At 31.7% G+C, this 11,455-nt stretch overlaps 1 protein-coding gene across 1 annotated transcript; it reads left to right on the top strand.

Annotated features, from left to right (window-relative positions):
- The first annotated feature begins 453 nt into the window (after nt 1-453).
- LOC105792059 (probable aquaporin TIP-type RB7-5A) lies at nt 454-1,670 on the top strand. The gene is made up of 3 exons (XM_012620429.2): nt 454-659; nt 819-1,069; nt 1,146-1,670. The coding sequence occupies exons 1-3, from the start codon at nt 533-535 to the stop codon at nt 1,518-1,520; spliced, it is 753 nt and encodes a 250-aa protein (XP_012475883.1). The 5' UTR covers nt 454-532; the 3' UTR covers nt 1,521-1,670.
- Nucleotides 1,671-11,455: the final 9,785 nt, after the last annotated feature.

Genomic DNA, 11,455 nt, shown 5'->3' with positions numbered 1-11,455 from the left:
AGGAATGTTTGTTATTAAACCTTTCATTGCCATTTCTGATTTTTAAAACATTTTTTGAGATTAACTAGCTTTTATTTTAAAACATATATATAATCATCGACATTATCGTTGGAGCAACTTCGCAATTTTTAATTAATAAAAGCTAGGTAGAAATTAACAGGAGACCTCAGCAATAATGTAATGGAGCATAAAGATTCCCATCCTTATTTAGAGTTTTTAAAGAAGCCCCATTGTTGATTTCTTCATAAATAAGTAGTTAAGTTGATTGTCTTATGCTCATAATTCATATAATTTTATCATAAAGCAGTTGGTCGGTTGCCAATCGGGGCGGTGCCAGTTCACTCTTGTAGGCCCTATGGCCGGTGCCGGCGATGCCTCTTTAACCTACGTTCTAGCTATTTTGCTTCATATATTTTGTATATATACACCTTCTTCATAGTATGTAACTCATCAAAAGAAATTGATTAGGCACAGAGTTTCTTATTCTTGAGCTTAGCTTTTAAGTGCATCTCTTTTGTTTTTGCGAGCCAAAATGGTTAAGTTAGCTTTTGGTAGCTTTGGTGATTCTTTCAGTGTCGGGTCCCTCAAGGCTTATTTGGCTGAATTCATTGCCACCTTGCTTTTTGTCTTTGCTGGTGTTGGATCGGCTATTGCTTATGGTAAGTGTGCAAAGCTATACCACCTTGTAAAGCACACATTACTATCATTATGAACACTAATTCATTTGAGTCGAACCAGATTGGACCTTTAAACAAGGGACAACTCTCTCTACGAGTTGATGTAATGGTTTTTTTTCTTTGTTTTTTAATATTTTATAGGTAAGCTCACTGCCGATGCAGCTCTAGACCCAGCGGGTTTAGTGGCTGTAGCAGTGGCTCATGCATTTGCCCTCTTCGTTGGGGTGTCCATTGCAGCCAACATCTCAGGTGGTCATTTGAATCCCGCCGTCACCTTTGGGTTAGCTGTTGGAGGCAACATCACCATCTTAACTGCTATTTTCTACTGGATTGCTCAATGCTTTGGCTCCATTGTTGCTTGCCTTCTTCTCCAGTTTGTCACCAATGGCTTGGTATGGAACAACTTCACTATAACAATTAAAATCTCAAAACTGTTTCTAAATTAAAATTACAACTTGAACCTTGCAGAGCGTCCCAGCCCACGGCGTTGCTTCAGGAATGACGGCTGTGGAAGGCATGGTGATGGAGATTGTGATTACATTTGCACTCGTCTACACCGTTTATGCCACGGCAGCTGACCCAAAGAAGGGTTCTCTAGGAACAATTGCACCTATTGCAATTGGTTTCATTGTGGGTGCTAACATTTTAGCCGCTGGTCCATTTAGTGGTGGTTCAATGAACCCAGCCCGTTCTTTTGGACCAGCTGTGGTTAGTGGGAACTTGTCTGGTAACTGGATCTATTGGGTTGGCCCATTGATTGGAGGAGGGTTAGCTGGGCTGATTTATGGTGACATTTTCATTGGGTCATACTCCTCAGTACCAGTTTCCGGAGATTATGCTTAAAAAGTGTTTTGCTGTTCAGGGTTTCTGTTTTATCGAAATGTTTCCATTTCTTGCATAATGGGATTTGGCATTTGAGTGTGTTATGATTGGAGAAAAAAAGCTTGTACTTGTTAATAAGGAAATGTAATTAAATATGTTTTGAGTTTAAAATTTATCAGTATTTCCCTTATCTGTTTTAAAGAGCTTGCACAATACAATGAATGAATCATCTTTTCTTCAATCTTAAACCTTCATAGAAATTTGGAACATTAGCTTTGCTTTTGTTAAAGCAAGAGAGATGTCGACGAAAATTCAGCATTTTCTCCATTGCCATCTCTTGTGGCTCCTCGGGGTTTCGCAGGACGATCAACTTGGTTGTAGGGGATGTTGCAAACGCATTACGGGTTCGATCTATGTATGCTTTGGTTGTGATTTTTACCTCCATAGATCCTGTGCCAAGCTTCCCGGAGAAATCCGAGATTTGTTTCACCCATGCCCTCTTCTCCTTACCATTTTAGATTACGAGTATATATGTAATGCTTGCTTCAAAACAGACTCTGGTTTAAGCAACCGCTGTAAAAGGTGTGAGTTTGATATGCATGTTGAAGGCACCCAACGGGCCACCATAGAAACTGAGGAGCTTATTCAACATTTTACTCACTGGCATCCCTTAAAACTTCTTGCTCCCAATAATCATTTGGAAGTTGGGTGCGCCATATATAACAAGCTCTGCTTTGCCTCTGCCTTTGATTCTTTTGCCTATGGCTGCCAGGATTGCAACTTTTTCGTCCATCATTCATGCATGATCAACATTCCACGTCAAATCATTCATTTCTTTCATCCTTCATGTCCTCTGGTTTTACTCACCGACGTACCTTGCCAATATGAGGGTTTTGATGAAGCTAGCTCAGGCTTGGCCTTTCACTGCGGAAAGTGTAAATTCCAATTGGATGTCAAATGCGCCTTGCTTCCGACCGTAGAATCCAAAATGCCGATAAGATTCAACATTCACCCCACGAGCATCCAATGCAAAGCATGTGGAGAACATGGCTTATTAGCTCCTTGTTTTGCTTGTAGCAAAAGATCATGCGCCTTCTTTCTACACTGAAAGCGTGTTGTTGAGTTAAGCCGGAAATATGTCATCCCTTTCAATCCCTACACCCTCTCACTCTACGCCATGACTTACCTTACCAGTGTAAGGTTTGGGAGGTATTTTTTGCTATCAGTTGTTGATACCTCTGGAAGAACAAAAACAAGATCATTTTTCAGCATAGTAACAGTAGTTCAGAGGAGATTTTTAACAGGGTCTCTAGTCTTGCGTTTAATATAGGTAACAGAGAACCTAACGCTGACAGAACAGAAGAGCTTCAGCGGTTCACGTTAATTGGAGTCCACCAGCTTTGGGGTGGACTAAGTTAAACACGGATGGTGCCTCGAATGTGTCAGGTATTTGGTCTTCAATAGGTGGGGTTCTACGAGATTCATTTCCCAACTGGGTAGCTAGTTTCTGCAGGTCTATCGGTAGTGGTTCTGTTCTTAACGCCGAGTTTTCGGCAGTCCTAGATGGCTTCAACGTAGCATGGCAAAGAGGTCTCTCCAAAGTAGTGGTGGAGTGTGATAATAGAGTGGCAATTGAGCTGCTCCAGGATGGTTCCAATGAAGACAATCCCTTGCTGTTGGAATTCAAATGATTAAAGAAGTGTGCAACGAGAGTTGGACTGTGCGCTTTAAACATGTGTATCGCGAAGCTAATCAAGTGGCAGATTTTATGGCGAAACCATGCATCAGCAGGACACATGATTTAGAAGTTTTTGAAGACCCTTTCCCTGGTGTCCAACAATTATTTTTAAGTGACAAGGAGGGTATCACTTATGTAAGAACCGTTAGAACTTAAGGCCTCTGTAGCCTTCCTTTTACTATAAAAGAGTTCACAACAAATATGAATTACTGTCAAATAAACAATTTCTCCTATTCACAAAACTATTCATTTTATATATTTTTTTAATTATCTAAAGTAGCACATGATTAAGCAAATAGGTATAGTTTTATTTCAGATATTACCATCTGAATTTTTCAAAAGAGCAGAGTACAGTGGAAGGTACATTAATTTCCATTGGTGAGGCAAATTTTGCAATAGAAGCCACCCTTAATAAAGAGATTAAGTGGGTTAAGGAAAAGAAAAAAAAGGATGCGGAAGGACTTATTAAGCAGCGTCAAAAGGAGTTAAAAGAAACTTGAAGAGGAACTAGAGCTAATAGATAGCAAATTAGAAATACTTAACATAGATCACTTTATGCACAAGTATTAACCTCGGTCGGGATGATATTAAGGTAAAGTCTTTCCAATAATGATAAATTGAGAATTCGAACTTGACCCAAATATTTGAGAAAGAAATCTACTTCTATATTTTTTTATTTGTGAGTTTATAAAGCTTTTCGTTTTGACTCACTTTTTCGATTTAAAGGTTCCACACTCGACTCCACTAATTCAACATAATACAAAAAAAAAGGGGGGGGTCTGAAAGAACTTGAGAAACATAAGAGGAAAAGTTAAGAGTCTGGAGGAGGAACTGGAACGAGAAAATTGCAAAATAGGAAAACTTAAGACTGATCATTTCTTGTTCAAGTTTCAGCTCAGTCAAAAACATGGAAGAAAATATACTGGTGATGGGTCTTAGAGTTTGCAATGAGAAACGTATGAAGTCTGTATAGGTTAAATGCAGTGGAGCATGTGAGAGATATAGTTGTATGTATGTCCTAGATCAAGCAATTATCACGAAGCTAACACGTATTGATTCAAGTTGTGCAAGGACAAAACATTAATTAATCCAATAAGAAGCCTATTTTCATCAGCGAATCTGGATATATGTTCTTGAAATTCTATTATCTATGTCAAGTTCCTGAGATATTTATAAATGAAAGTTCACTGTTAAAGAAACTTCTGCATGACATTTATTCATATAAATATGAAGTTCGTCTGGTTTAATTTAATTCTAATACTCCCAAACTTAATGAAATGACTAAAATGGCCCTCAATTAGTTCTGAGTTCTTAGAAATTTTATTTGATGGTGGGAGACTTTGTAACACATCAATGTTCTTTTCCTATGGGATATTACACATCAATGTTCTTTTCCTATGGGATATCCTTTGGGCATTGATAATGTGTGAAGTGATTGAATCAACTCTTTTATCTTTATTTTCTTCACATTCGGTGACGTCTCTAGAAAACAAGCCAAAACCCATGGCTCAATCTTCTCAGCTTGTCAAGCTTCGATTTTTTCCAGGTATTTTGTTAAGCTTCCATTTTGTTCATTGGAGATTTCATAAAGTTCCCATTTTGATTTTCTTTTTGTAACTTCCTCCAATTTTTTGTTTTGTAAAGTTTCCATTTGCATTTATCTCTTCATTTTTGGGTTTCTTAGGTTTCCTAAACACATTTATATCCATTTGTTTGGTTTAACAAGAGTTCCTCTATTTTTGGACTTCTTAAAGCTTCCATCTTTGAGCCCAGTAAAGCTTTCCAAACACATTTACCTCAATTTTGGGGTTTATTGAAACTCCACAATTTTTGGGCTTCATAAACCTTTCATTCTTAGTCTCTCGAAACTAGGGGTGAGCATTCGATCGAATCGAATCGAAAATTTTCGAGTTAATCGAGTTTTCGAATCTCATTTTATCATCCTAACTTTATTTGAAGTTTTCTCGAATCGAGTCGAGTAAGATGGAATTCGAATCGAATCGAATCGAATATATTTGTTCGAGTTAAATTTTAAAAAATAATTTTGGGTCCTTGTAACCATTGTCACCCATCGTAATAAAATTTGTTCACCTTAATCAAAATTTTTATTAACTTTCATCACTTCATAATTTATTTATTAATTTTTTATATACTGGTTAGCTTCTTTGATTGCTTAGTTGTTTCAATTATCTTGATTCTTGTCACTATGTATTTTAGAATTAAAAATATATTAAATGTAAAATATGATTTTTAATAAAATTTATTTTAAAAATAAAATGTGAAATTGATACCAATATAAAATTTTAACACGAATATTTTATGGCATAATTAATAATTCAATTTTAATATAAATTTCAATATGACTAAACAATTCAATAATATAAATAATATAAAATGTGAAATTTAATTTAATAATATAAATAGTAGATATAAATAAAATTATTACTATTTATGTTTAGTGATTTTTTTTGGATAATTTTGATTTTTTATTTGAGAGTAAAGACTAAAGGGTGAGAAGTAAAAGTTTAGGAGAAAAATAAAAAGTTTTGGAGAATAAAAGTTTGAGGGAAAGTAAATAGGAGGAAGTAAAATTTTGGAGGGAAAATATTAAAAAAAAAATTGGAGGGGGGAGGGTTTGGGATAGATGGGAGGTGGGATGGGAAGGGAATAAAAGTTTTAGGGGAAAAGTGGGAGGGAGTAAAAATTTTGGGGGAAAATAAAAGGTTTTGAGGGTTTTGGGGAGTGAAATTTTGAGAAAAAATAAATGGGAGAGTAAAATTTTGGTGGGAAATGAATTTTGGGTAGATTGGGGGGTTGGGAGGGGAGGGGAGGGGAGTAAAAGTTTTTGGGGGAAAGTGGGAAGGAATAAAAGTTTTGAGGGAAAAGTAAAAAGGTTTGGGAGTTTGGGGTAAAAATGTAAAATATTATAGTTTGATATTCGAATTATTCGAATTATTCGAGTTATTCGAATTCGAAAACTCAATAAGATTCGAACTCAAAATTCGAAAAAAAAATTCGAGTTGATTCGAATAACTCGATTCGTTTAACTCGAAATTCGAATTTTTTTTCTATTTTTTCGAGTCGAATCGAATTTTACTCACCCCTACTCGAAACCCCTCAACACCCAGATTTGATAATTTGGATTTCATAGTCATATTTTTACAATCCTAGACCTCAGATTCTGTACTCACAATTCTTCTGTCACAAACATCAGATTTTGTAATCGTGATTCTACATTCACAAACTTCACATCTTGTAGCATGATGTTGCATCCATAGATCTTTGATAAATCTCGTTTTGAATTATGTTATTTATATTCTTAATTATAATATTTATATTTATATTTCATTTATTATGTATTTAGAGAATAATCGAAGAAAAATGAATCTAAAGTTTATTTTTGACAATTTTTTTGCAGTTTGAATTTTTAACAAAGTGTAATTTCAGTATTTTATCCATAACTTAAGCTACAGGCCTCCGTTTTGGGCTCATAACATATTGATTCGAAGGGAATCAAAATATCTAACTGGATATATTTCATAGCTTGTGCCCCAAAAGTGTTAGGAAGACACCAAAAAATGACTTGGAAGTTTGACTCGAAATTGCTAAGATTCTAGAAAGTTTCTGCTTTATTTCATTAAGGGCACTTTTTGTATTTTCTCCAATATATTATTTTTCCCCATAAATAGACATTATTAGGTTAAGATTGAGGGGAGATTTGGAGATAATTGTTAGTTTTATTTAGTTTTTTTTATTTTATGAGTTTCTAAACCCTCTTTTCTAGTCAAAAGTTTTATTAAATCTTGATTTAATAAATTTGCGAAACTTATTTGCGCTTTAAATCTTCTTTGTTCTTTGGTATTCATGCATCTTTGATTATAATTACAATTGCTTAGGTTTATTAAATACGTGGTTAGTATTTGATAGCTTAGAATAATTGACTTGTCAATTAGAATAATTAAATTTGTAATTGTTTAATTCGTTCTAATACTAGCCACTAACTGCACAAATCATTTATGTTGTAGTTTACGGTTATGTGGTATGAATGTGTAATCTAGCTTAAATGAACTCTACTAAGGTGACTTTGTTGGTTAGAATTAGGTCTCTCTCATTTTTAATGTTATCGGTAAGTTACAGGGTTATTTATCACTTAGGGAAGTAATTTCAAATGAGTTGCCTCTTGGTACCGAACAGGCAAGGAGAGATTGGTTGCCCGGCATTAAGTCAACAACTAGAACTAATTTATTAAAAGCATTGAAACTATCTTTGCGTCGATGATCAAATCCTCGAATCAAACATAGATTTTACCTTTGGTTAAAGTTTCTTCTCATGATTTTCTTTTATTTTACTTTTTGATCTCTTTTTTTTTACTTTGTTTTATTTTTAATTTTAATTTTAAACCCCATTTATTTTTATTTTTATTAAAGAAATAAAATTATTATCGGTCTTTATAGATATAATCCTACTTGCTACTATCTACTAATTTATATTTTCAAATAGGTTTTATTTTTGTAGGTCTCCACAGCCTAACAACCTCATATTTGTAGTCACAATTCTATAACTGCAACATCTACTTCTACATACCAATTTGCGGGTATAACTTCTATGATGTTCTTGGTGGAGCTTTGGCTCTCTCTTTTTCATGTTGTTTGTAGGTGTGATAAGCACTAAAAGTAACATGTTTTTACCTCTTTCTTAATGCGTTTTTGGGTGATTATTTGATGTTAATTGTGAATTTTATTCTCCTAATCCTTTAAATTCATGTTTTTATTCTTAATAGAGCATTTGGGAGCAAAATGAGTGAAAACTGGAAAATCGAAGCAAGCTACAGTAGCCACACGGGTTGACCCATTCCACATGGGCGTGTGGTAGGCCGTGTTGATTTCGTGGAATTGCACACTAAACAGCGGAAAAACACGATTTTTAAGTTTTTCGAGCATTTTAAGGCGTATATATGATAAAAAATAAGAACATAGGAGTGAGTCGTCATAGAATACTCAATAAAATAACTCGAAAAATACCATTGAAGCCAATTCTGAAGCGAATTTCTGTTAATATTGAAGATTCACATTTGATTTCTTAGGAGATTATCATGAGTTTCTTTGTTTCTTTCAGCCATACTATGTTTTGGATGTTTTTATTTTCAAGTATGAACTAATTTTCTAAATACCTAGGGGAGATGAACCCTATGATAAATTTTGTCTTTTGATTTTTTTTATTTTACTCAATAAATGCTTAGATCTTATTATCTATTATGTGTACTTAATTCTTGATTTGATATTTCTAGATTATTAATTCTTGATTTGATATTTCTAGATTATTAATCCATGTTTGATGTGCTTAAATCAGAGGAGGAATAAACCCTGTTTAAGAGTAGATCTTGCATAATCGAGTGGAGTTGCATGCAATCCAAGAAATAGGATGACATAAATCTACCAGATTAGAGTCAAATCTAATAGGGGAATCTAAATCACGAGTTAATGCGATAATAGGGGTTTTAATTAAAAAGAAATTTCAATTAATCAACCCCTAGAGTCAGTTGTTCTTACTCTCAAAAGAGATATCAGTATAATTTAGAGATTTCTACAGATCAAGTTACTAAGTAAAGATATTGCTAATTTAGATTGATAGTGACAGATGAAATTTAAGTGAATTCTTTCCTGAGTATTGTTTTACTTCTTGGTTATTAATCGATTATTTTCTTATTTTGAGTCTTTGCCATGTCCGTTAGTTAATTAATTTAGTTAATTTTATTTTTTAATCAATCACTCGAATTATTCAATTAAATAATAGAAAAACAGTAATTACTAGTACTTTTAGTCTTCGTGGGAACGATATCTTTGGTTACCGTAGTTATACTATTAATCGATAAGTGAACTTGCCTTAGTCAAATTTTTAATTAATTTACAACGCTATTTTCCATGGTGAAGCTCTAGTTCTCTTTCATACCGTTTACGAGTTTAACTCTTATGATAAGGTAATACCTAGACCTGTTCATGGGTTGAACTACCTACTCAGACTCGAAGGTTGGCTCGAAATTTGGGAGGGTTTGAACAAAAATATTAAGCTCATTTAAAATATGTGTAAGGCTCGAGTTTGAACATTCAAGATAATACCTAATTGAAAGTACAACAAATTAGTTAATTAAAATTTTATTATGAAATATTATAATATTTATATTTTAAATAATCCATGTGAAAATGCAAATAAAAATTAAAATAGAGAAAATAATTTATATTTACTCTTTATTGATATTAATATTTATTTTTACATTTTAAATTTAAACTTAAACTTTTATATTTATAATATTATAATAGAAATTATTATAGTTATATTTATATAAAATTAATAAATTAATTTAATATTCTATAATTTTATAATTTCATGTGCATAACACCATGCCGTTAAAACTAATCACTTTTATTTAAACTTAAATTAATAATTTTATAAAATAATTTTAGTATTTTATTTTAAATTAATAATTTTTAAAATTAGAATTCACATTATGTTAATTTATATTAAAATCTGTAAAATTTCAATATATAATTTTATTAATTTATTTAAAATTAATTAAACTTTCTATATTTAAGTATGTAACTTGTATTAATTTATTTCAATTTGAATGAACTAAATATATAAAATTGAAGTTTATCATTTTAATTAAAATAGAGTACTTTAATTTAAAATTAAGGTATCAAATTTTAAACTTGCAGATTAACTTTTCTAAATAAAAATTTTTACAAGAAAAGAATTAATTTTAATTCGTATACAACTGCTATACTTTTAATTAAAATATCAAAATTTTACACTTTTGTTTAAAATATCTTGTATCTTAATTAAAATGTCAATTTCTTGTGGCACAATTTCCAATTATATATATTTACATTTTATTGCAATTAAAATATCAAACGATTACATTTATTTTTACACTTAGATGACTATTATGTTTTCTTAATTAGTAATTTACATATAAAAATTATATAATATAATATTGTAATCATACTTTTAAATTTTAAAATTATTTCAACTTACGTACCAATTCACGATTTAGTCAATATTTTAAATTATTCTAAACTAAAAGATTTAAATTAATAAAATGTTTAATAAATAAAATCAAGTAAACAAATGACACCAAAAATTGTTTACGGAATTAGGTTTTCCTACGTATGTGGAACCTAATTCAATGAGTAATTTCACTATATTTAATCTTTGATACAACAAGTGAATCAAATATTTCTATCACTCCGTAAGTATAAAGACCTCACATTTGTACGTAATGATTAGAATTCTCCTTGAAAATATAGGCTATAAACATAAACGGTTTACTTTCAAATGCACTAAAAATATGTTCTTTCTCTCATTACATAATTTTATATGGTTTCTCAATATATATAAAATTTTGAGATTTATTAATATATTAAAGATCAATTACAATTAAAGTAACACCTATAAAATAACAAAATTCAATATATTAATAAGTGCTCATTCTTTAATAATATCTTTAATGCAATCTGAATTGATTCACAACAATTCAAAGAATTTTGTTTTAATAAATTACTAATTTCAAATATAACAAATAATATTCTATCGCAATGATCAAGGAAGTAACCATTTTGATTTGACACTTAGGCCACCACTCCAAAAACTTTCTACACTAGATACTAGTGATAATACTTGCTAAAAAGTCAGCAATAATGTATATATTAAAGAAGTCGACGTTGATGTCGCAGGGTAGCTGAAAAGACAAATGGTGTATTTCAAAGTTGAAAATTCTAAGAGCTGCTCCACTTTAAATTGTGCTTGAAGGTTTCCTTCATCATGTATAGGTTCTGTCCCTTTAACGTGTGTGATCCTGCCTTCAACCTGATCTGTTAGGTGTGCATAAGGTGAAGTTAGAAATTTTTTTAAAGGGAATAGAATTTAATTATAAAATTTTTAAGAAATTTAAATGTAGTTTTATTATACATTGGTTTATAATTTATTATTTTTTAAAGGAGTAAATCGAATTTTTTTTATATTTAAGGAAGTAAAATAAAATTTTATTATACATAATTTTATTATTTTTAAAGGTACCAAAACTCCTGCCAGTTCCCTAGCTTCATCTCTGGTGCATCCATTCAACTTGTGTTGTTCCCATTAACGCATCTATGGCGTATTTGATCAGCCATTCCATGTATGTGCTACAAATTTTTATGGTCTATGTTAAGTCCCCCAACTA

The sequence above is a fragment of the Gossypium raimondii genome, chromosome 8 (assembly GCF_025698545.1).
Source record: "Gossypium raimondii isolate GPD5lz chromosome 8, ASM2569854v1, whole genome shotgun sequence".
Classification (NCBI taxonomy): domain Eukaryota; kingdom Viridiplantae; phylum Streptophyta; class Magnoliopsida; order Malvales; family Malvaceae; genus Gossypium; species Gossypium raimondii.
Note: the sequence above shows the minus strand (reverse complement) of the source record. Positions and strands in the feature narration are given on the sequence as shown.

Coding starts and splice junctions, on each gene's coding strand:
- LOC105792059 (XM_012620429.2), top strand. CDS start 533: ATGGTTAAGTTAGCTTTTGGTAGCTTTGGTGATTCTTTCAGTGTCGGG. Junction 660..818: donor TGGATCGGCTATTGCTTATG/GTAAGTGTGCAA, acceptor AATATTTTATAG/GTAAGCTCACTGCCGATGCA. Junction 1,070..1,145: donor AGTTTGTCACCAATGGCTTG/GTATGGAACAAC, acceptor TGAACCTTGCAG/AGCGTCCCAGCCCACGGCGT.